Source organism: Apodemus sylvaticus, chromosome 1 (assembly GCF_947179515.1).
Source record: "Apodemus sylvaticus chromosome 1, mApoSyl1.1, whole genome shotgun sequence".
Taxonomy (NCBI): domain Eukaryota; kingdom Metazoa; phylum Chordata; class Mammalia; order Rodentia; family Muridae; genus Apodemus; species Apodemus sylvaticus.
In genome coordinates, this window is record NC_067472.1 from 1887150 (window position 1) to 1914081 (window position 26932).

The 26932-nt window shown below is 37.9% G+C and overlaps 1 protein-coding gene across 1 annotated transcript in view; it reads left to right on the plus strand.

Moving 5' to 3' along the window:
• Pdzd8 (PDZ domain containing 8) overlaps positions 1-26932 on the plus strand; it is a 61667-nt gene that overhangs the window by 17263 nt on the left and 17472 nt on the right. Inside the window, exons 2-3 of the mRNA XM_052182527.1 lie at positions 5503-5625; positions 16984-17086. Coding sequence (XP_052038487.1) covers positions 5503-5625; positions 16984-17086 — 226 coding nt within the window. The remainder of the gene's footprint in view (positions 1-5502; positions 5626-16983; positions 17087-26932) is intronic.

Below are 26932 nucleotides of genomic sequence, written 5' to 3' on the forward strand. Positions count from 1 at the left end.
TTTATTATTTTCTTGTTACTCTTTGAATTGTTACACGTAATACATGCCGTGTTTTTAACCAGTTAAAATGAAAGGAAGAAATGCTGTCACATGTGTGTTTAAGAGTTAAATAAGTTAATAATATAGACAGAGCTCCTAGAACAGTGCCTCCCACATAAATGCTAGCTGGATAAGAAGTGGGAGGCCTCGTTGTTGTGATAATAGTTCTAATGAGCTAGTTGTTGAGGCAGGCCATTGTATTTCTCAGTGCCTTTGCTTCCTTGAGAAAACATGGAGGTTACTACAGATAATGTTTAAGGTTTAAACATCTCTCCTGTTTTTTGACTGATAGTGTTCATAGTATTTTTGGTTATCATTTAGTAAGAAAATGTTGCTCTTAAAGTGTGCTTTCTTACAGTCATGCACTGAGATCTCAGTATATGGGTGTAAAAGACAGAGCATGTATCCTTCATAAATATGGAACAGACTTTTAAACATTGAGGGCAGGTACTTTAGAGGTGACATAAATAAACACTTGAAGAATTCTATGTTTAGCAGGTAATGCTTATGATACCTTGCAGTTTAGAAAGTGCTAGCATTTTTAAAAAAAATTCATCTTACAAAGAATACGACCTCTCTGACTTTTAAACAAGAAACAAGAGATGAAAAACCTTACTGAAATCAAATACTTTGTTACATAATGGAGTCGAGAGTGCTATCTATTATTGCTTTAAATTATATGTTCCTTTCATAATACTTTGCCTCCTTGACAAGTCCTCCATCTATCTTGCCTGTATATATCTAGAGATAGAATTCTAGCTCTGATCTTAGAGCATACCCTATTGGTGTTCTGTTCAGGAACTTTCCCCCTGTACCGATGTCCTCAAGGGTCTTCCCCAGTTTCTTTTCTATTAGCTTCAGAGTGTCTGGCTTTATGTGGGGGTCCTTGATCCATTTGGAGTTGAGCTTAGTACAAGGAGACAAGGATGGATCAATTCGCATTCTTCTGCATGCTGACCTCCAGTTGAATCAGCACCATTTGTTGAAAAGGCTATCTTTTTTCCATTGGATGTTTTCAGCTCCTTTGTCAAGGATCAAGTGGCCATAGATGTGTGGGTTCATTTCTGGATCTTCAATCCTGTTCCATTGATCCTCCTGCCTGTCACTGTACCAATACCATGCAGTTTTTAATACTACTGCTTGGTAGTATTGCTTGAGGTCAGGGATACTGATTCCCCCAGAATTTCTTTTGTTGTTCAGAATAGTTTTAGCTATCCTGGGTTTTTTGTTATTCCAGATGAATTTGAGAATTACTCTTTCTAACTCTATGAAGAATTGAGTTGGGATTTTGATGGGTATATTTGATCTGTATATTGCTTTTGGCAAAATGGCCATTTTAACTATATTAATTCTGCCAATCCATGAGTATGGGAGGTTTTTCCATTTTTTGAGGTCTTCTTCTATTTCCTTCTTCAGAGTCTTGAAGTTCTTGTCATACAGATCTTTCACATGTTTGGTAATAGTCACCCCAAGGTACTTTATACTGTTTGTGGCTATTGTGAAGGGTGTTATTTCCCTAATTTCTTTCTCAGCCTGCTTATCCTTTGAGTATAGGAAGGCTACTGATTTGCAAAATGGGACCTCATAAAATTACAAAGTTTCTGTAAAGCAAAGGACACCATCAAAAGGACAAATCGGCAACCAACAAATTGGGAAAAGATCTTCACCAACCCTATATCAGATAGAGGGCTAATATCCAATATATACAAAGAACTCAAGAAGTTAGACCCCAGAAAACCAAATAACCTTATTAAAAAATGGGGTACATAGTTAAACAAAGAATTCTCACCTGAAGAACATCGGATGGCAGAGAAACATCTTAAAAAATGCTCAACTTCATCAGGAAAATGCAAATCAAAACAACCCTGAGATTTCACCTTACACCAGTCAGAATGGCTAAGATTAAAAACTCAGGAGACAGCAGATGTTGGAGAGGATGTGGAGAAAGAGGAACACTACTCCACTGCTGGTGGGGTTGCAAATTGGTACAACCACTCTGGAAATCAGTCTGGCGGTTCCTCAGAAAACTGGGCACGTCACTTCTGAAAGAACCTGCTATACCACTCCTGGGCATATATCCAGAGGACTCCCCAGCATGTAATAAGGATATATGCTCCACTATGTTCATAGCAGCCCTATTTATAATAGCCAGGGAAGCTGGAAAGAACACAGGTATCCCTCAACAGGAGAATGGATGCAAAAAATGTGGTATATATACACAATGGAGTACTATTCAGCCATTAGAAACAATGAATTCATGAAGTTCTTAGGCAAATGGATGGAGCTGGAGAACATCATACTAAGTGAGGTAACCCAGTCTCAAAAGATCAATCATGGTATACACTCACTAATAAGTAGATATTAGCCTGGAAAACTGGAATACCCAAAACATAATCCACACATCAAATGAGGTACAAGAAGAACAGAGAAGTTGCCCCTGGTTCTGGAAAGACTCAGTGTAGCAGTATAAGGCAAAACCACAACAGGGAAGTGGGAAGGGGTGGGTGGGAGAACAGGGGGAGGGAAGGGGGCAAAAAAAAAAAAAAAGAATTCTAGCTCTGTATTGAAGGGGTGTGTCCTTTTAAAAACTAATGGTTAGTTTGCCTTTTACTGGGCTGAAAACTCTAGTAAATTAATCATCCAGGAAAGAACTCATTGAAGAAGCTGTTTGAAGTCGAGTAGCTTTAGACCTCAGCATATTTTTATACTGGGTTTGTAGTAAACCCTTCTCTAAGGATCACAGTGTTTGCAAACAGTTTTACTGCTGCCATGTGATGGAGATGTCACCAGCTGGCATTCAGGGTGTTTTACAGAACAATCTTGAAAAGACATCTTAGAGTAAAAACATATTTTAATGTTACAGAAGATGCTGTCATCCAATATAAGAAAGAGGTTTCACTTCTTCTGTAGGTGTAAAATTTTAATTATAAATTTTAATATATACTTAATATACTAAAGTAACACAAATTTAAAAATCAAATTTGTAAGCCATGTGGTGGTGGCACATGCCTTTAAATCCTAGTACTTGGGAGGCAGAGGCAGGCGGATTTCTGAGTTCGAGGCCAGCCTGGTCTACAGAGTGAGTTCCAGGATAGCCAGGGCTACACAGGGAAACTCTGTCTCGAAAAACCAATAAATAAACCTATAAATAAATACATAAATAAATACATAAATATCAAATTTGTTTCTTGTCCTTAAACATTAATTGAAGATTTAACTCACTACATATTAGACTATATATCATACACTGTGTAAGTGGTGCTCCTTTGAGAATTGTGACATGTTTTAACAAGAACTGGTTGTTAGAGCAGCTGTGATTTAGCTAAATATCTTAGAGTATTAATGCTGATGTTTATATATATATATGTGTGTGTATATATCACTTATGTATAAGTACATATAACACTTCTAAGTTTCATATACATATAACATATCACTTATATAAGTATATATAGTGATCTTTATAATTTTAAAGTTAATAGATTCTTGTATGTTCTTAAGAAACTTAAAAGGCTTGTATTTTCAAAGCTCTGAGATAAATTATTATGTTAATATCATAAAAATAGTTTCTGATCTTCTTTTAATCTCCAAAAATTTAGAGCAAGTCTGAGTTAAATGGCTTCAGAAGCAAATCAGTATAACATTGTGGCAAATCTGGGGTACTTTCTGCTTTCTGTACTAGTTTAAAACCAGGAGAAAACAATGAGCATTGTTTGTTCCTACTTCTACTTTGTCCAGTAGATTTTCCTTTATTTATATTTACTGTAAAACAGGGCTTTCCCTCCTGTATCAGCATCCTTCAAAATAAACCATAGCATACTCTTGTTATCTTCCACATATTTAATTTTTAGTGTTTGATTTTTATAAATCTGCTCAACAGTACTGAAGTACTGGATGTGAGACAACCTGGCTGGTTAGTGAGAGGCACAGGTATTGTGAGATGAGGCCATATGGAGACTGTAAGGCTTCAGTGGCCAGCATTTTAAATGACTAGCCAATAAAGAGGAAAGAAGCCAGTGTGTTTAGTTTGCTATGATTCAAGATCTAAAGTCAAGTAGGAAAAGGAAGCATGAGAACTACTCTCTTAAGGAGCCAGGAAAGTAATCCTCATGTATACGCTAACTTCAGGAATATGGTCTTTCTAGACAGAAAGGCTTGTTATATTGAGATGTATGATTAGCTGGGTGGTGGTGACACATGCCTTTAATCCCAGCACTTGGGAGGCAGAGGCAGGCGGATTTCAGAGTTCGAGGCCAGCCTGGTCTACAAAGTGAGTTCCAGGACAGCCAGGGCTACACAGAGAAACCCTGTCTCGGAAAAAAAACCGAGAGAGAGAGAGAGAGAAAGAGAGAGAGAGAGAGAGAGAGAGAGAGAGAGAGAGAGAGAGAGAGAGAGAGAGAGAGAGAGAGAGAGAGAGAGGATTAGAAAGATGAACTGCGATGGCCTTTGTGTGTGAAACCGAGAATCTCAGTCTCAAAATTTTTCTTAGAATCAATGATAAGTCACCTAGTCTGGATTTGAAGCTCCTGGGTTCAAATGATCAAGAAGCCTTAACTTCTTTAGTAGCTGGGATCACAGATTTCGGTCACTACACTCAGATATTTCTGGTTTTTGTCTTAAACCATAAACTTTCCTGCACAGGCAAATATCATGGCTCATGTAGATTGAGAATCATAATGCTTCAAAGCACAGGTTATCTCATATTCTTTGTCCTTTGCTTTAATGAAGGAGTAGTAGTTGTGATTGAGTTAAGTTAAAGTTTTGCTCTTTTTAAATTCCTACAATTTATAACTCAGCACAGGCATCTCCATAAGAAAAAGGCTATTTTAATAATAGCCACACAGTGCTCCAGTAAGTCATAGATAGTTGAGTTGTTGCATAGTTTGGGCAGTGATGAAGTCAGTATAGCTTGAATTCTGGTTGGTCCACTGCTGTGTAAAGTTGAATCAAACCTTTAGTAACCTTTGTAAACTTCAGTGCTATCTGGAGAAGGGGAAGTACACAGCAGCACCCAGTCTGGAGTGTGAGCATTAAGAAAACTCAGATAAAGCAATTCCCATTGCTAACAAATAATTCTTCAGTAGTTATCTTTGCTGATGTTTATGCTATTATCATTATTATGTACCAATCACTATCATTTTGTGTCCACTAACAGTACATTCTAAATTTTGATCAGGTACTGTAGGAGATGCTTTTTATCTGGTCCAAAGAATCTGTCTCCATCCAAACTTTAGGGCCTCCTGGATTCTCTGGGGTTCCCTTTTCTGTATTCTAAGTGTCTTGGGCTTGTCAATAGGGTATCCAGAGAAGGCACCATTACCTTCCAGTTGTGCTATGTTTCAGTTTTGTAGAGCCAAACACATTATTAAATGTTTCGAGTCTTTTGTTAAGCAGGTAGGTATTTAGTTTGCTCTAAACAATGATCATTATTCAGAAATTTAGACTTATCTTTACTTTTATCAGGTTTAAGCCGTTTTTTCCTTACCAAGCCTTGCAAAGATTTGAAGAAGATGAAGAACTTATCCATATTCAACAATGGGCACTTACGGAAGGCCGGCTTAAAGTTACATTGTTAGAATGTAGCAGGTATGTTCTTTGTTTTCTCTTTACTTTATGTGGCCAAGAAAGTATGATAGAAATACATTAAGAACTGTTTATGTTTATTCTGCTATAATGTTAGTTTATGTTGCATTATTTCTACCTATAAATACTTTATACATAAATTTAATGAAAACTGTCTTTTCCAGTTTGCAAAAATAATCATATTTAGAAAGTCACTTGGAAGCATTTATTTCCCAGTTTTTTCAGATGAATAGTGCTGTGCTGACATTTTTATCTTAACTTTGCCTACTGGAGAGCATTCCTAGCATAGTAGTTTTGTGAGTTATGATTATTAAAAATGCTCACTAAGTGACTAAATCAGACTATGAACACTGCATTTGGAAGTAGTCTTTCCTAGGCTCACTATTTCACCATTGAAGTCCTTGCTGTGTTCATTTCTTGCCTAAATTAACAGGCAGAATGACCTTTAAAATGCAATTTAGCTGTCATTCTCCTTCTTAAAGCTCAGTGACTTCCTCTTTATTCCCAGAATGGCATCCAGATCTTCCTCTGACCTATGAGTGTCTTTTTATTCAGCTTCTTTTTTACTGCCTCTGTTCAGTTCTCATAGTGTGTCAGCTACACAGGCCTTCCTAAGAGAGGGTCTGACAAGATAGCTTCCAAAAAGCCAGGTAGCAAATACAGACATGCTGACTTCCCCTGGTGTTTGCCATGTCTCCCCAACTCTGGTGTGTACTACAGAGGCACAGGCAGTGCATAAATAAACAGCTTGGCTTTGACCTGGAACTTGGTCACTTTCAGTTAAGTTTTATGTGTAATGAAGTGGTATTTTGATTGTTTTTTTAAAGATTTATTTATTATATGTAAGTACACACTATAGCTGTCTTCAGACACTCCAGAAGAGGGAGTCAGATCTTGTTACGGATGGTTGTGAGCCACCATGTGGTTGCTGGGATTTGAACTAAGGACCTTTGGAAGAGGAGTCAGTGTGCTCTTAACCACTGAGCCATCTCTCTAGCCCCATGAAGGTTTTTTTAAAAAATCAAACTAATGTTAAAAGATTTTGAGTGTGTATTTTACTAATGAAATAAATGAATTTTTTAGATATATTTATTTTTTATGTGTATGAGTGTGTTTTGCTTGCAGTATGTGTGTGCCTGGTACCTGCAGAAGTCAGAAGAGAACATCCAATCCCTATGAAACCAGAGTCACAGATGGTTGTAAACCTTAAGTGTAGTTATAGTAAAAAGATAACTCAAAACAACTCTGTTGAGATCAATTTTCCACACCAAACAAAACTTAGTGAAATTCTTAGTTTACACTAATTTTTTTAAATTTAACTTATATTTTAACTGACAAAATGTGTTTATCTTGTATAGTATGCTTTAAAATATGCATACATTATAAAGTTACAAAATCCAGGTAGTCATCATTTTTCTATGGTTCATATATTTTCTGATAAATTATACATGTTGATTAGAAAATGGTTTTGGCTCTAAATTCTAAGAGGGATTTATATTGTTATGTGAAAGACTTGGGTGTTGTAATGGATATATTGAGGGGCTGATTTTATCAACAAATTAAGAACATGACCAGTAAAGCGTTGGGGGGGGGGGTCATAAAGTTTTGTTAATTGGGTTCTGTGCTCCAAAGCAGTATATTCAGTGTAGTGTGTGTTCACTGTAGGTAGGTGATGCTGATTCAGGTCACATCTTCACTGAGTCACATTTATTTTCTCAGCAGCTTTTAGGGTGTTGTTTTGTTTTATAGAGATCTAAAAATACATCTTTAAAAGTTCTTGTTTTGCTTTCAGTGTTAAGTATAATATACAGAAATACACAGGCGTTGACATGCTCAACCCCAAGTCATCTCCTTTCCCCCATTTATTTCTTGTAATTGTAGCCTCATGGCTTCTAGCAATTACAGTTCCTTATTGTCTGTATCACTTACCTTTCTTGTTGCTGTAGTAGGATGCCTGACAGAAGTAACTTCGGGAAGGAAGGTGGTAATTTGGTTCATAGTTTGAGAGTACAGTCTCATCGACAGGAGGAACATGCAGAGAGAGGAACAAAATTGCTCAGTTCCTTTTCTCTTATCTAGGTACCTTGATCTATTGGTTAGTGCTGCTCATATTTAGGGTGGGTTTTCCCTTATCAGTTAACCTAACCTAGAAACTCCTGTATAGATGTGGCCAGAGGTTTGTTTCCATGATGATTCTAAATCCTGTCCAATCTAACAATCAAGATTAATAATTAGAAATCTACTTGTCAACTTGCCACTGAAGCACAACACTTTTTTGGTTGTTGTTGTTTTGTTTTTGTTTTTTTGAGACAGGGTTTCTCTGTGTAACCCTGGCTGTCCTGGAACTCATTTTGTAGACCAGGCTGATCTCAAACTCAGAAATCTGCCTGCCTCTGCCTCCCGAGTGCTGGGGTTAAAGGCATGCACCACCACTGCCCAGCCCAAGCACAACACTTTTAGGCTATCTTCCACTTCTGATCTACATAAGTTCCTGGTCATCTGTGCAAATGTATTCAGTCCAACTTCAAAAGTCCTGCTAGTCTTTAACACTTGGAACACTGTTTACATGTCCAAAGTCAAATTTTCTTCTAAGTAATTGGTAATCAAGCAAAAAGATAAAGTTTTAATCCTTAGCAACCACGTAAAGACTGGGCATAGCTTCATGAACCCAGCATCGCTGGGTGAAGACAAGCAGATCCTGAGAGTTTGCTGACTCCCATGCTCAGGTTCAATGAGAGACTGTTTTGTTTGTTCGTTTTTTTGTTTGTTTGTTTGTTTGTTTGTTTTAAATGAGAGCAGTAGAGCATTCATGTCATCCTCCAGCCTTCACATGCATGTTCCTGAGTATAAGCATCTGCATGCTCACATCTGTGCAGCATACACAAAAAGGGAGAAAATACGAAAAGCCCATACAAATTCACCAAGTCCCAAGTGCTAAACATGCTGGGTATTTCTTGCTTTGGTCAGGTTATCCCTTATTCTTTCTGGCTCCAAAGGGTGTGGGTAGCTCCATCCTTTGAGTTCTGCTACCTGACACATATAGTTTCTCTCTTGGACCAGCTCTACTTGACTGCAGCTTTTCTCAGCAGATGGCATATGGCTCTGGCATTTCCAACTTTCTGGAGTGTACAATTTAGGCTTCCCCTTCATACCTTCAGGCAGTGTCCTCTTGGCAGATACTCACTGCTACACATTGTCTGTCCTCTGCAAGTCACCATGGTGCAAGTTCTATACCTTCCCATTCCCCTTAATCTTACAACTTTTCTTTTCTTTTCCTTTCTTTTCTTTTTGTGTCTTTCTTTCCTTCCTTCCTTCCTTCCTTCCTTCCTTCCTTCCTTCCTTCCTTCCTTCCTTCCTTCCTTCCTTCTTTCTTTCTTTCTTTCTTTCTTTCTTTCTTTCTTTCTTTCTTTCTTTCTTTCTTTCTTTCTTTCTTTCTTTCTTTCTTCAGTTTTTCGAGACAGGCTTTCTCTGTGTATCCCTGGTTGTCCTGGAACTCACTCTGTACCTGCTTCTGCCTCCCAAGTGTTGGGATTAAAGGTGTGCACCACCACTACCTGGCAATCTTGCAATTTTCATGTGGATTACACACTGCCTGGTTTTACATTCCCCTGGAATGCAATCTCTTTACCAGACCCTAAGATGTATGATATCTAGCCTGGTCGCTAATAGTGTCTTTGCTTCCTTCTGAAACCTTGTGATCTGGGCCTCTATGTCTACATTTTCCTCAGTATTCCGATCTTCCAGATTACTTTCAGAATGGCCCATTTATCTCTGCTTATTGAACCCTGAGACTTTTCTAACCCAGTGTTTCAAACTCCTCCACATTCCTTCTTTAAGCCAGTTACAAAGGCCTGTGAACCTTATAGTCAAGTGTATCAGAGCAACAACCTCACTTTTTGGTACCAGTTTTCTGAATTAGTTTCCTGATGCTCTGATAAAATACCTGATAAAAGCTACGTGGCTCACAGTTTGAGGACACAGTGCATCATGATATAGTGTCCATATGTAAATGTAATACATAAATATAAAGAACTTATAAGTCATGGATTCTCTGGTATGTCCAGTTCTAGTCTGTCCTCATGAAATTGTTCCTTTCCTTGGCTCTTCCCCTATGTTATATTTCATAACTCTCAATAGCATCAACACTTTGATTCATTTGTTTAGTCTAGTAATAGATTTCATATAGTTGCAGGCTTGCTTTATTATTATATAAACACAAAAGCATACTTCAAAGAGTCTAGAGTCATTTGCAATTCTCCTGGCACTATCCAAGTTTGAAGGTGTGTTGTAAGTGCTGTGTTTATCAGTTCTCTTTGCTGGATTTTACACTCTCTCCTTATAATTCTTAAAACTTCAGATTACTTCTGCTTACTCTGTGTCACAATTTTTCTGCAGCCATAGTCCTGAATTAGGGTCTGGTTGGATGGTGCCTGTATTAGTCAGGATTCTCTAGTCACAGAACTTATCAAATGTCTCTCTATATAAGAGTCTACAGTTCAACTAGTCTAACAATGGCTAGCTGTGAATGAGAAGTTCAAGCATCTAGTAGTTGCTCAGTCCCACAAGACTAGGTGTTTCAGCTGGTCTTCTGCATAAGCTGGAATCCTGAAGAAGTAGGTTCCAACAGATGTGCTGGCAAGTAAGTGCAATCAGGCGAAGAAGAATGAACCCTTCCTTTTCCCATTGTCCTTATTTAGGCCTCCCGCAGAAGGTATGGCCCAGATTAAAAGTGTGTAGCACCATGCCTGGGTTTGGAACTTGTTCTGTCCCAGGTTGGCCTTGAATTTAGAGATCTGCTTGCCTTAGTCTCCTGGGATTAAAGGTGTATATTACCCTGCATGAGTCTAAATTTTTCATGGCCACTATGCCCCAAGATCTGGATCAAAAGCATGTGTTATCCTGTGTAAAGATCCAGGTCAAAAGCCTGTGTTTTCCAGGCTTTTCTCCATTCTGGATTGTAGTTCATTCCAGTTGTAGTCAAGTTAATAACCAAGAATAGCCATCACAGTGCTCATGGACTTGAAAAACAAAAACTAGCATTTTAAAGATTAACCATGTCGAAGCAGGCTTAGTTCTCATTGTAAGCATGTTCTCACATTCTTTGTACTAGTTTTTAACCACTGCAGCATTAGAGTCCCAATGCTCTCACATAACTTGCGCATTAGTTTTGTTGGAGCTGTTGATGTGTTTGCTTTTGTTTCCTGGTTACATTTCATGCTTTTATGAAGAGATTTAGAGTCAAGCCATGCTGACACTCTTTGACAGCTTCCTAGAACCAGTAGTTGCCTGTTTTGCTTTTTATTAATTATGTGAGTAAAGTTTTTTAAAATTGTATTACATGGTTTTTGTTTCACATATTTTGGGAAGCAGTTTCTAAGATAAAAATTTAATAGAAAGGATGTGTGTTGTTTTTCATTTGTTTGCAAGTGTTTTTTATAATAAAATTTATAAAGTAAGTAAATGTGTACATAAATATGAGCCAATTTATCTTCAAAAATATATAAAGGAGACAGGAGAGACAATTTATTCTTTGGATAGTATCTTAGGATTTCCATTACTGTGAAGAGACACCATGACCAAGAAACGAAACACTTATAAAGGCAAATATTTAATTGGTGCTGGCTTACAGTTTCAGTGATTCTGTCCATTATCATCATGGTGGGAAGCATGGCATCATGCAGGCAGACATGGCACTGGAGGAGCCAAGAGTTCTATATCTTAATCTGAAGGTAGCTAGGAGTAGGCTTGACTTTGGCAGGCAACCAGGAGGAGTGTCTGGATCACACTTGAGTTTATAAATGAGACCTCAAGGTCCCACCTCTACAGTTACACACTTCCTCTAACAAGGCTACACCTCTTAGTAGAGCCACTTCCCATGGGCTACACATTATCAAACCACCACAGATAGTATTATGTCTATATTTATGGTAAAATATTTGTTTAGCATTTATATATTTATGGTAAAATATTTGTTTAGTTCTTTGTGGAAGCCTACTCATATAGAATTTCAAAGTCCACTTATAAGAGGTGCTGGTTTAAGTGTTAAAATTCTATTTTGTGTTTGTGACTCTCCCAAGATTGTTAAATAGAAAAAAATAGCAACTTTTATGGTTAAATTTTTTATTTTTATGAATGATTTTGAATGCTTATGGTAATATCTTTCAATATTTTAATGATCTTTATTTGACATTTATTTAGTTTTGTACTTTTAAATTAGTCTTTTATCTATATCAGATAAAGTATCACTTTATATTTTATTGAAATTTATCTTGTCTCAATACTAATGGAATATATCTTTTCAATACTTGACACATCTTATCCTGTCTCAGAAAAGTTGGTTGTTATAATTTCCCATTATTTATTTTCTTTAAAACAGCTTTATTGAGATATAATCCAGATCTCATGCAATTTATCATTCAGAATATACAGTTCAGACTCTTAGCTATTTTACATCCATCATAACTTCACTTGGTATTCTTTCTTAAATTATTATTTATTTACATCCCAAATGTTATCCCTTCTCCCAATCCCCTCTCCCAGAGTTCTCCCCAACTTTGCCTCTGAGAACCCCCCACTGTAATCCCCTCTCCCTGAAGTATCAAATCTATAGGATTAGACCCATCCTCTCCCACTGAGGCCAGACAAGTCAGTCTTCTCCTGTATATGTGCCAGGGGCCATGGACCAGCCATGTATGCTCTTTGATAGGTGGCTTCATCTCTGGGAGCTCCTCAGAGTCCAGGTTAGTTGACATTGTTGGTCTTCCTATGGGGTTGTCATCCTCTTCAGTTCTTTTAATCCTTCCCCCAACTCTTCCATGGGGTCTCCAACTTAAGTCAAATGGTTGGCTATATCTGCATCTGTCTCAGTCAGCTGCTGGTAGATCCTCTCAGAGGACAGCCATGCTAGGCTCCTGTATGCAAGCACAACATGACATCAGGAATAGTACCAGGGATTGGTGCCCATCCATGGGATGGATCCCAAGTTGGGTTGGTCACTAGTTGGCCATTTGTTCAATCTCTGCTCCATTTCTGTCCCTGCATTTCTTTTAGACAGGAGTAACTTTGGGTGGAAAGTTTTGTTAGGTGGGTTGTTGTCCTCATCTCTCCACTGGGGCGGGGGGCGGTCCTGGTCCTGTCTGACCACTGGAGGTGGTCTCTTCAAGTTCCATCTCCCTACTGTTGGGCATTTTGGCTAAGGTCACTCACATTGAGTCGTGGGAGTCTCCTTCATCCCAGATCTCTGGGACTTTTTAGAGGTTCTCCCAAGCTCCCATCCCTGGCAGCTGCATATTTCCACTCATTCTCCCATAACCTCATTATGCAGTCCATCTTCACTCTTCTCTAGTTTTACTCTTTCCTAACTCCAAGCAATTACTTGTCAGAAAACAGAAGTATGCGAAATGTAGTTACAGATCCAGTTAGCTTTAATTTGCAATTCTTTAACCCCCACATTTCTATAAAATGCATGAGCGTGCCCACTGGCCATTAGCCAAACAACAATACTGAAAAAAGCTGATGAGTTAACATCAGGTTACATTTTTTTTTTAAAGTTTCTTTTGTCAGTATGTGGTGTGTGTGTGTGTGTGTGTGTGTGTGTGTGTGTGTGTGTGTGTGTGAGAGAGAGAGAGAGAGAGAGAGAGAGAGAGAGAGAGAGAGAGAGAGAGAGAGAGAGAGAGAGGAGAGAGAGAGGGGGGGAGAGAGAAGGAGGGGGAGAAAGAGGAAAGAGGAAGGAGAGGGTAGAGGAGAGAGACAAAAGAATTGGTACTTCATGGAAGCTCATTGGTACTTCATGGAGGCTCAAAGAGGGTGATAGATCCCCTGGAGCCGGGGTTACTTGATGTAGGTGCTGAAAAATGAACTTAGGTCCTGTGGAAGAGCATCAAGTACTGTTAACCCCTGAAACCATTTCTCCAGCACCAGGTTACTCTTCTATAAAGGTTAAAGCACAACGGATTTGCTTATTCTGACAGAGATAGGTTGAAATCTGATTTCAGGACAGATTGGTCTGTCTGTTTGGACACTTCTTTCCTTAAAGTTTCAAATTGATTATGTGACATTGTGTAAATGGCAGGGGGTTGGGTAGATGTTGGGTGTCTTCCTCTATTACTCCAACTTATTTAACCTGGGCTCATCAGTTCACCTAGAGCCAGTAAGTCCTGAGGTGCCGCCTGTCTCCCTTTCTCCATCCCAGCACTAGTGATATAGGCACATGCCCCTCCATCCCTGACTTTTTATGTGAGTGATAGGAATCCAAACTCAAAATCTTTTTTTTTTTTTTTTCCCCTGAGACAGGGTTTCTCTGTATAGCCCTGGCTGTCCTGGAACTCACTCTGTAGACCAGGCTGGCCTCAAACTCAGAAATCCGCCTGCCTCTGCCTGGGATTACAGGCATGCACCACCACCGCCTGGCCCCAAACTCAAATTCTTGTGCTTATGTAGCAAGCAACTTACCATGGTCTGTCTCTTTAGCCTGGATGATGTGGCATTTAACAGTAGTGACTTTATTTTGGTTTTGTAGTCTGTTCTTTTGGGGTCCAGTAAAAGAACTCATTTCAAAACAATAGCCTCCTATAATGATTCTGTTTTTTGTCTATAAGTTTACTTATTCTAAAAATTTAATGTGAATGGAATTATGTGCTTCTTTGTGACTGGCTTTTTTTGACTCAGCAAGTTTTTATATTTCACCCATATTGCAGAATGTTCTAGTAAATACTTCATTGTGTTGTCAAATAATACTCCTGGAACATAATTGCTAAGATATACTTCATATTTTAACTTTTAAAGCAACTAACAAACTATTCTCCAAGTGACTGTACCATTTTATATTTTAATAGTAATGCATGAAAATCCCAATTTCTCTGTAACCCTTAAAATGTTCTTTTTAAAGATTATAGACAGTGTAGTGAGTGGACCTGAAGTGGTTTGGGTTTGTATTAATTTTGTGGTTAATAACAAGTGCAGCAATGTGCACATGGTGCTCACGGAAGTCAGAGAAGACTTGATCCTTTGCAATTGGAGTTGCAAATAGTTTTAAGCCTCTGTGTGAGTGTTGGGAACCGAACTCAGGTCTTCTGCAAGAGCAGTAAATGTTCTTAATTTCTGATCCACCTCTCTAGCCTAAAATAGGCAAAAAAAATAGCTTTTGCCTATTTTAAAGTTGTATTATTTTATGTTTTATTGTTATATTGTAACTTTTCATCCTCTTAAATACATTCTATCAATGTATTTAATGTATTTAAATGTATCCTATTAAATACATTTGAAAATATTTCCTTTCATTCTGAGGAATGTTTCATTTATGTCATGGTACCCTTTGAAATATAAAAGTAATTAATTCTTTTGGGGGTTTTGTTTGTTTTATCTCTGTGCTGGGACCTATCTCAGGACCTATACCAATTAGACAAATGCTCTGCCACTGAGCTAGAGGTCAGCTTTTTGTGGGTCTAATTTTTCTTTTGATACTCGACACTTTGTATCATAATAAAGTACAATTTAATCTAGGGCAAGACTTAGTTTTTACTTTTGAGTTTTATAGGTTTTGTTTTTCATATGACACATTTAATAATGTGACTGTTTTGACTTAATTTTTTGGTTATATGTTTTGGTTTGTGTTATTTTAAAAACATTTTGAAGTCACTATGAAAAAATATAGAATGATTTCAGGAAGATTTTCTAAGAGCTCTGCTTTCTGATGTTTGACTCCTGATCCGATCATTCACATACCTGCTTAGAGTCTGGGTCTCCAACTGGTACAGTTTCTCTGCTTGCCAGGAAGCCTGAGGCAGTTCAGTCCCTAAGCAGATGAGGGCAGTAGTGCTTTAGTGAATGAGAATTTTTACTATTCTAAAAACAGCATTTTAAAGTTATAGATTTTCTTAATGTATTTAACCTGTCTTTTGGGTGATGATAGGTTATTAGGCACTAAATTTAAAGTCTTTTTATAGATTATTTAGTATTTAAATTTAGGGACTTTTTTTTCTCTACCCTCATAAATTATTCAGGTTTCTCAGTTTATGGTCCCAGTTCACAAGATGTGAATATGATCTGGGCATCAGTGTCTCCAAACTTAGGACTTGATTTTCTCAAATTTCCATGGTGCATTTTTCTATTTTTCCATTATTTTCATTATTTTATTGTTACCTGGGCTCTTTAAATAATGATAAAGTAATAGAGTAACACCTAATATGCTAGTAAATGCTTAAACTGTTCCTTCGCTTATTCTAAAGACAAACTGGCAGGTTTCAGTCTCATTATAAGGGTGGATAATATAGAAGTTGGATGCATGGTTAATATCCTTTCTTTTCTTCAATAATTAGAATTTTTATGTCATCTCAGAATTATACCTGGTGTTCTTTATAGAACTGAGTGTTAAGCATAGATTGTTTCTTTTATTCTGTTATGGTCCTTTTCAACATAAGGAAAGACAGTCTGGAGAGATAGATCAATGGTTAAGAGTACAGGCTATTCTTCCAGAGGGCCTGGTTTGATTCCCAACACCTACACCTATCTATAACTATACTTCCAGAGGATCTGATGCCCTCTTGGCTCCAGACATGCATGTGGTACACAGACATACAGGCAAAACATTCATACACATTTTTTTTTAATTTGTTTTTTTTCGAGACAGGGTTTCTCTGTATAGCCCTGGCTGTCCTGGAGCTCACTCTGTAGACCAGGCTGGCCTCGAACTCAGAAATCCCCCTGCCTCTGCCTCCCAGAGTGCTGGGATTACAGGCGTGCGCCACCACCGCCCAGCTATTCATACACATTTTTAAAGGAAGGAAATAAGATATTGAACATTTGTTTTGTTTACCACTATGCTAATAAGTACTTTATGTATATTGTCTTCTAATTTTAAAAATAGTTCTTACTGAAAAGTAATACTGTTTTTTTCCTACAGTTTCCAGAGAGGAGAAAACACATTAGGAAAGTAAAAATTTAACTAGGCTCATATTAGGTGGTGAAGTCAAAATGTGTGGTCATATTTGATGGCAATATCCTGCATATTACATTTTACAGAAATGATATACCTATATGCATCACTGTAACTTGCTTTGGTTTTAAATACAACAGTATTTTGAAAAATCTTTGTGATTACTACTATATAGAGATAATTTGGCCAATTGTTTTATCTCAGGAGTATATGTTTCTGTTAATTTAACTTGGCTACTGAAAACCGACTGCCTAGGAAACCTCTAACTTGAGCCTTTCTTGGCTTTTCCACTAGAGGGTGTAACAGATGTTTCTTTTTATTATTGCTATTAAAATACAATGTGTTTACTTTCCTTATAATTATCAGAAAGGAAATATCTATTGCATATAATTGGTATAGTACCCTATCTGTTTTGTCTTTTTCTGCAGGTTATTCATCTTTGGATCCTATGACAGAGAAGCAAATGTTCATTGTACACTTGAACTGAGTAGTGGCGTTTGGGAAGAAAAACAAAGGAGTTCTATTAAGACGGTAAAATGAATAGTTTTACATTTGTGTAAGATTTATTCTATAAGTATGCCTTTATTAGTATTTCTGTATTTCTAGGTTCATTGTTAGTAATAAGTAAGCAGTTATTATCTTTTGTGCTAACAGAACAACATCGGTAATAAAATAGATCACCTGGAACTGGTAATGAGCAGACTGCATAAGAAGCAGTCTGTTCTGCTTTCTTTTCAAAATGTCAGCCTTTCAATTAAGGAATCAAAGGTTATAATTTGTGCATATGTGCAGATGCACATGTGTGAACCCACATGCAAAAGCCAGTTGCTTTTTTTTCTTGAGATAGTTTCACAGTGTCACCTGGCTAGCCTGGAACTTGTTAATATAGACCAGACTGGCTTGAACTCATAGAGATCTGCCTGCCTCTGCCTCCCAAGTAGCTGGGATTAAAGGTATGTGCTCCCACTTCCAGCCAGCTATGCAGAGCATTTATGTGGGTGCTGGAAACCTAAAGTCAAGTCCTTATGTTTGTACAGTTATCCAATTAACTATCTCTCTAGGCCAAGGTAGGTAGGCAGATAGAAGTAAGTCAGTCAGTCTGTCTGTCTCTGCCCCTCTCTCTTTTCCTCCCTCCCTTCCTCTCCCTCTTTCTTCCTGGTTGTTATTCCTGTACCAACTTTAAGTTTACATTTTCAATCAATTTGAAATAGCTTCTCCAAGGAATGAAATAATTAGTTTTAGAGTTTATGCAAAAATACATAATTCTATGAAAAAGATTATTTTTTTTGGTCTGGTTAAATTTTGGCTTCACTTTGAGTTGCTTATAACTTGCCATTGCTGCTGGCATTTTCAGTTTTCTTCAAGGATGAGATTAGACCGATTTAATATTTTACAGCAAAGGTTAGTAAGTCTTTTAATTTTGAATTATTACTGTAATTCCTAGAATATGTCACAGGTAGTTGTCAAGAAAGAATAATTTTACAAGGTGTTTAAAATGTCAACAACCAATAAACTGAAATTTTGTGAATTTAATAATTCTAGGAAGACAAATTACATTGGCAGAATTGAGTCACATAGTATGAGAAGTTTGTGTGTGTGTGTGTGTGTGTATGTATGTATACGTACACACACATATGTGCATATGCTTGTGGAAGCTAAAGGCCAACCTCTATTATTATTCCAGGGCTGGAAAAAACCTCGATCATTATTCCAAGAAACAAAACAAAACAAAACCTTCTTTTTGTTCAGATCAGATCTTTCACTGATCTGGAACTCACTGAATAGGCTAAACTAACCTGTTAGCCAATGAACATCGTATTGCTACTTTGTTTCCAACCCAGTTTCCCAGTAAAAGAAAGCTCAACTCAAATCAATTAACAAAACAAGCTACAAGCCTAGATTGGGCAACCTCCCACTACACTACTCTATTCCATCTGTATTATCCTATATAACTTGCAGTTTCTCCAGGCCACGAGCTTCTCTCCCTCCCATGCCTCTCCATTTCTCCCCTGTAGCTCCTTCCCCTCCAGTTTTCCTGTCACTCCTCCCCTCAACTCTTAGCTCCTCCCACTTCCTCCTGCCCAATCATTGGCTCAAGCCTTTATTTGAAAAGTTAAGGTGGGGAGAAGGTTCACTAGGCAACTCCTCATCTGCAGCCCCTCTGAGGAGTGGAATTAGCATCAAAATACAAGCCAAGGGCTATACACAACACTTCTCCCTTTCTGTCCAATTAAAAGACTCTTTTATATCAGACATCAATTGAGCACAATTATTACCATTTTGTAACTTATAACGTACAGGATAGACCTAACACCCAGTCAATCATTTTTTATCAATTAAGTAGTACCCCTGTCATCTACTCGAACTTAAAAGACTTATTATTCTATACCTGACTCAAGTCCTGGGTTTATACTGTAACTCATCTGGAACCCATCCTCTCAAATTTGTATCATCTTTCTAAATGCTAAACAGCTTGGACTGGCTATAAGACTATTAGTCTTCAACCTCATCAGAAATCCAAGAATGACTAATATTACCTGAAAGTATGAGAAGCACAAAATATAGCTTCTAAAACTTAGCCAATTTATAGAGACCGTTGATCACCTGGACAGGCTCTATACACCAAAACATTGGAGCATCAGTCTTCAGCCTTCTGGCCCAGGATCATCTGACAGACCTTGGTAATGCAGAATTTTGAAGGGCTGATTACTCTGTCTGGCAGAGATTATCAGTCAACTATTCCGCATAGTGTGTCCTTTTTTTTTTTTTTTTTTTTTTTTTTTTGACAGTATTTGTTTGTAGATGAAATGAGGCAATTCTTGCCTGGTGACTGTCTCACCACAACTGAAGCAACTCCATTGATGCTCAGGTTCTTCTTTGAATTCAAGAAAGGGGTGCTGTCAGGAGCAGGCAGGTCCCCAGTCAAATGATCTTTAATAAAGAAATGTCAATAAACATATTCTGTGGACTGTTGACTCCTTTGAAGACCATCTGTCTACATAAAACATCTCTGAACTGTTAAGCCTTGACTATTCAGTTTCTAATTGAAATAACTCAGGAACACCCTTTTAACTAACTCACAACCACTAGTTTGGTATCTGGCCCTTAACTTGTATTACTTAATCATCTAAAAGCAGTTTATACTAGCAGTTATAGAAGGACTGGGTCTAAGCCTTGTATTCTTAAATGTGTTATATAGGCACAATGCCTACATGGGAGCAACAATATTAATCCCAGTTTTATATCAATAATAAATTTATACCAATGAAAACCTTAAATTTGCATCAAATAAATCCTGAACCAATATAAGAGATTATAACCTCAACTTTGTATCAATTATAAAGACTTCACCAATGTAAGATCTGGCTATATAATGTTTTGCTTAAAAGTACATTTGCTAACCTATTCCTATTTGTCTATTTCTATAATTTCTATGATATTACTATATCCCCCCTTTTCTTTTCCACCCACTTCTCCTTTATCTAAGAAAGAAGGATACAGAAGAGGAAAGGAAAGGTAGAAATCCCCCAGTTTAAGTTCTTTAGTTCCCTCCCTGTCCAAAGCTACATTTGTAAAATAACCCTAAAATGATAACATATCTATAATTCCTAAAATAATTAGAACCATCTACCCCATATGAGGAACTGGGGTGTCTTCTGTCTGCTTCCAGCTGAATTGGGGAGAAGAATTTCCATCTGGGGGCCCAAAGGGAAATAAATTTTGAGAACTAGCTGGCATCATTTGCCTTCTAGTCACTGTGTGGTGAGAAAGTTCATGCCTCCAGGTCAGATGACATCTTGACCATGACATTCCGAAAAGCTTGAGAGGCAAGTAAAGTTCTGGAAGCAAGTCTTTAAAAGAATCCGTTTTGATGTAGTTGAAGTAGAGTCAAGTGCGAAGCTGGAATGGAAGGTCCCGAAATCTCAGCATCCTGGAGTGTGAATCTTTTCAGGGCTATCTTTCTCTTCTTTCATCCCTGTAGTATACAAAACTTAAAAGCAACAAATGAACAGGTAAAGACATTCACACAGAGCATGCAGGGGGCACAGATTGGCCAACGAAGATCATTAAAGAAAGATGAGTGACTGCCTTTCCTCAGGTTAGCTTGATCACCTAGTCAAACTACAACGTAATTGTGTATATATGTCCTTGTAAAGGATGATATGTAATATCCAATAAGTGTTAATGGCTGTATATAGACATTTTAGTCTCAGCCAGTTCCAGAACTGTCTCCATATACAGAGACATAAACATCACCACATATGCATCACCTATTTTGTTGATTGTGCTAGTCTCTCTTTTCTTCTCTGTCCCAAGGTCTTTGGGAGGTCTCCCTTTGTCATGTCTGATTTTTATCAACCTGGAAGGAACCCACAGCTTTTCTTTTCCTGTGGAAACATAGGCATAGCCCCTTCCCCAGCGTAACACATTACCCATTCTCCATTCTGATGTTAGAATACCTATAATGTAAACAGGCTGGTTTAGTTCAACAGTTCTTTTCACAGTCCAATGTCTTTCAGCAGCTGTAGTGTTTTGTTCATTGGCATTTAAAAAATTTAAGGTTAATAAAGCACTATGTAATCTATCTTTGGGGGTTCTCATTGATCCTTTTTGCCTATTAAGCATCTCCTTTAGAGTTCGATTTGATCTCTCCACAATTGCTTCTCCTGTAGGATTATGTGGTATGCCTTTAACATTTTTTATATTGTTATATTCAAAAAACTGTTTCATCTTATTAAAACTGGCCCATTGTCCGTTTTAATTTGTGTTGGTATTCACATAATGGCTATAACGTCTAACAAATGTGTAATTACAGAATCAGCTTTTTCTGATGGTAATTCAGTTGCCCATTGAAATCCTAAATATGTGTCTATAGTGTGGTGCACATATTTCAGTTTGCCAAACTCTCTAAAATGGAAGACATCCATTTGCCAAATGTCATTTGACAGACTTTCAGACTGTCATGGTCAAGATGTCACCTGACCTGGGGGCACGAACTTTCTCACCACAGCATCGAGTTCCAGAGATCTTGTCTCTGTCTCTAGCACTGGAATACAAAGCTTGTGCCACAATGCTCAGGTGTGGTGGGGTTTTTGTTTATTTTGTTTTTTAATGTGGGTAATGGGTGTCAAATTCTCAGATCCCCTATGTTTTCACAACAAGCACTTTACCAACTGGAGAATAGAATTGTGAGCAGCTTTTAGATGGCTAGTTCACAAGAAAACAAACTTGCTTGATAGTTGTTTTTTTGGTTGTTGTTTTTTTTTTTTTTTTTAAGTTACTAGAAATAGAGGAAGTAAGGGAAGCACTCCTGAAATAAGTGTGTGATGGGAATGGCATATACCCAAAGCACTGGGCCAGCAGTCTTAAGGCCCTTTGTAGGTTACTCGATACTGTCTTCTCTAGCATTTGTCAGTCCTAGGCTGCTTTTATGCCTACTGTGTTTCTTGCATGTAGTCCATGTGGGGAAATGTTTCCTGTCATCTGCCACAGTCTTCTTTCATAGGCTAATCTTGATGCTGCTTTCTGTAGTTCCTACTCATGCCACAACTCTTCCTCCATGAAAAAGTCATATAAAGATACATGGATGGGGAAAATATTAGTGTTACCAGCTGATAGGATGGTGAGGTAAGTGGTAAATCCTACTGGGTAGGAAACTCAGTCTGTAGCACTGAGAAGAGACCTCATACCACTGATGATTAGCGGTAATAGAAAGCTTGAGAAGTATTGCTGTCAGCTACACAAGTATTAATAAGCTTCTTAGGCTATTTTGCAATTCAGTGGTTGAATATTCTTTAGGGAAAGAGAAGGCTAGTGATCTTTAGGATCTGATTGACAAAAATTATCATGCCCTGTTGCTTGATTAAATCCCTGAGTGATTCCTTACTGCCCCAAAGATAAGGACAGGCTGTTTGATATGGTCAGGAAAGGAACCTAGTAAGCCTGATCCCTTCATATTCCCTCCCATTCTCAGCTTTAGTCATGTTAGCATTCAGTACTTCTTACTGGCCTTCCTAAATTGTCCTAAAGTTCTTTCTTGAAAACTAACTTTAGGCCTGTGCTAACCCAGCTTGTTTCTCCACATACATCTATATTCTCCAAAGTTCTGCTTGTGCCAGGTCTTGGCTTGTTTGCCCTTGTTCAGATATATTCATGGACTTCTTTCCTGTTCCATTCCTGGAGAGTCCCTTGTTATTTCAAGTTCTCAGTGTCAGTAACTTTCAACTGTAGTTGACGGATGTGAAACACTTATGGGAAACTGGAGAAACCAGAGTAGTCTTCCTCCTGGCAGCTGGTTCATCCTTCTTGGCCCACTCTTCTCACAGGAAAAGCCACCATTCCAGTTTCCACTTGATGTTCAGCCCCAATAATCACTTATGTCTGTCTTTCAGTCTAAGGTTGATAGTGACCTCTTACTTTTGCGTGTATCTGAGTTTTATCCTGTTTGGAATTCAGTTTTTCTCTTACCTACAAGTTACTCCCATTTGCTCTTAGTTTCAGATATTTAAAATTTTTCACTTGCCATATCAGTGTCATCTACCTACCATAATCACATCTGGGGACCTTTCCTAACTGGCACAGACTTGTATGTTAAGTACTTGTCATAGTTGGATTATTAGTTATATTTGTATAATTGTATAACTTGATCTGTGGTGTCACCAGCAGAATATTCTGTTATAGTAAGTACCTTGATAGATCTGGTTCTGCATATTCAGTAAGTATTCTGGGAAGACTAAGTCTAACTATCTACACATCAATCTCCAAGTACCTTACAATTTTTCTTCCAGACTGCCATGGCTTCAGCATGACTTTTAGTCATACCTTGATTTCCTCTCTCCTTCCCTGAGTATATCCCATCTCTTTTAAGGAAATACAAATATTTTGGATGAGGAAGTCTACCAAATGAGATTTATTCATCAATATTGCTTCTGTTAAGAGCTGTTTCTTCGGTGTGAGAATCTTAGTTTACAATTGTAGTACCCAGTGATGTATTTTCTTTCTGGCAGGACTCAAAAGAATGCCTCATGAGTGTAATTCAGCATAGCTGAAGTAAATGGCTTGATATGATTTAAAATTGAATTATCTTCAATTTGTTTTTAGTTTTGGACAATTTTAAAAACCTTGTTGGGTAATAATGAATAAAAATCTACATTTCCAGATTTCTCTACGTATTACTGACAGTTCCTACAAATGATTTTAAAGGGCTTTCTGAAAAATTGTAATTTTAAGTAAGAACATTTCTAAATACATTAGGCCAGATGCCTAGGACTTGGCATTTTGGTGTGTTTACTTAAGGCCACATGCCTGGCAGGTCGAATTTTGGTGTGCCTATTTAACCATTTGCCATTTGCAGTCTTAATCTTATCAAAAGGAAGAGGAAGATTAAAGTAAATAAAGCTTTTTTTTTTGAAAATGTCAGTCTTTTATGAAAACTTTGGTTTAGTTTAGCTTGATAACATTTGAGAATACAGTAGGGACTCGAAATTTTAACCATATGTAATGTTTAATAATTGGTTTCTTAAATAAGGCAAATGCATTTCAGCTCTAATAGTTCTATATAACATTTCCACTCTTAACAATTCATCTTAATTAAAAATAAGGATTGAGATTCCCTGTCTCAGCTTTTTATACTCTGGTATGGTTATGAAATTCTGGGAACGAGTAAGAATTTATGTTAAAATATTGTTAACTTTAAATCAAAGTAATCTAAGACACTAAGAAATGATATGAGGTGTGGTCTGTGCTATTATCCTTCTTGAAAAGACAAAGAGTTCAGCATTTCTGTGTGCATCATGTATAGCTGTTAGTAGCTGTTAGAAACATGTCAGATTTCAGAGCAAAAGTACTGATACTGGTGATAAAAAGTACTTCTGATAAAGGAAAGTAGCATTCATTGGTCAAAGTTAGAAAATAATGTGTTAAAAAGGTGGCATATGGAAGAAGCATCACAGTGTCCTTTTGAGAGAGCACAGAGAACATTTCAGGGTGGAAGACATAATGTAAGACCCCACAGAGAGGGTATCTGAGTGTATTGAGTGGCTAGAGTGAGCTGTCCAAGATCACTAAGTGGATATGGTAATACAGGAAAATTATTCAAAACAAGAATAAAAGCTTTACATGGAATCTGAGAAATGTAGCTATTACTTTCAAGACAGTAGAAACTATGGAGGCTTTTAGAATAAGACTATTTTTTTTAATATTTATTATGTATACAGCATACAGCTTTCTGCCTGCATGTATGCCTGCAGGCCAGAAGAGGGCACTAGATCTCATTATAGATGGTTGTGAGCCACCATGTGGTTGCTGGGAATTGAACTCAGGACCTCTTGGAAGAGCAGGCAGTGCTCTTAACCTCTGAGCCATCTCTCCATCCCATAAACTATTTTAATCAGAATATGTTTGTTTTTTGTTTTGTTTTGTTTTGTTTTTTGTTTTTTGTTTTTTGGTTTTTTTTTTGGTTTGTTTTGTTGGTTGGTTGGTTTTTCCCTTCGAGATAGGGTTCCTCTCTGTAGCCCTGACTGTCCTGGAACTCACTCTGTAGACCAGGTTAGCCTCAAACAGGATCAAAGCTGTGCACTACTACAGCCCAGCTCTCTCTCTCTCTCTCTCTCTCTCTCTCTCTCTCTCTCTCTCTCTCTCTCTCTCTCTCGCTCTCTCTCGCTCTCTCTCTCTCTCTCTCTCTCTCGCTCTCTCTCGCTCTCTCTCTCTCTCTCTCTCTCTCTCTCTCTCTCTCTCTCTCTCAGGGAGATGAAGAGTGGCACTTGAATTTTAGCCAGGCATTTTTGACAGCATGGCCATTTCAAGGTATAAATCCATCTCATCTATAAGTACTTGCTTATTCTGTAAATCAACTGGCTTAGCACTTGGCATAAAGTAGGTCATCAATAATGTTTTTTATTAATGTTTATGATTATTATGTGCCAGGAGGACTTTCTGTTTTGGTCCATTCTGTTTGCAGTTCTGAAGGCTTCTTGTATGTTCACGGGCATCTCTTTCTTTAGGTTAAGGAAGTGTTCTTCTATAATTTTGTTGAAGATATTTACTGGCTCTTTAAGTTGGAAATCTTCGCTCTCTTCTATACCTATAATCCTTAGGTTTGGTCTTCTTATTGTGTCCTGGATTTCCTGGATGTTTTGGGTTACAAGCTTTATGCATTTTGCATTTTCTTTGACTGTTGAGTCAATGTTTTCTATGGTTATCCTCAGCACCTGAGATTCTTCTATCTCTTGTATTCTGTTGTTGATGCTTGCATCTATGACTCCTGAAGTCTTTTCAAGATTTCCTATCTCCAGAGATGTCTCATTTTTTTTATTTCTTTATTGTTTCTACTTACACTTTTAGATCCTGGGTGGTTTTGTTCAGTTCCTTCACTTGATTATGTTTTCCTGTAATTCTTTAAGGGATTTTTGTATTTCCTCATTAAGGGTTTCTGTCTGTTGACATGATCTCCTGTGTTTGTTTGTTTGTTTGTTTATTTATTTGGATTTGGTTTTTTTCGAGACAGGGTTTCTCTGTGTAGCCCTGGCTGTCCTGGAACTCACTCTGTAGACCAGGCTGGCCTCGAACTCAGAAATCCACCTGCCTCTGCCTCCCAGAGTGCTGGGATTACAGGCGTGTGCCACCACCGCCCAGCTGTCCTGTATTTCTTTAAGGGATTTTTTGTGTTTCCTCTTTAAGGGCTTTCACCTGTTGATCCATGTTATCTTTAAGGGAGTTAAGTCCTCCTTGAAGCTCACTATCAGCATCATGAGATACAATTTTAAATCCAACTCTTGCTTTTCCAGTGCATCTGGGACTTGCTGTGGTGGGAGAACTGGGTTCTGATGTTGCCAAGTAGCCTTGGTTTCTGTTGGTAGGGTTCTTGTGCTTGCCTTTCACCAGTTGGTTATCTCTGGTGCTAGTTTTTCTTGCTGTCTCTGGCAGGAGCTTGTCTCTCCTGTGGGCCTGTAAACCTGTGTCAGTACTCCTGGGAGACCAACTTTCTTCTGTCAGGGTCTGCACACAGACAGTGGTGGGGGCACCTGGCTCCCTGGCAGCCTGAAGACCTCTGTCTCAGCCACTCCACTGATCATATGTCCTGTGCGCTCCTAGCTGTTCCCCTCCAGAGAGGAGGTGGAGGTCTCACCACCACACTCAGAAGCCAAAGCACTGCTGAGAGATCACTCTTTCCTGGTGGGCTGTGCACAGAAGGCTGTGGAGTTGCCCAGCTCCCTGGTGCTGAGTTTTTTTTTTTTTTTTTTTGATTTTCTGTTTATTTTGTTTTTACATGTTCAGTTTTATTAGTTCAGCTTTGAGTGAACTTTTAAAATTGAACCATTTATTTGTACTTTATGCCCTCTTTTTTAGGTTTCAAATAGATAGGAGAAATTGTGATTT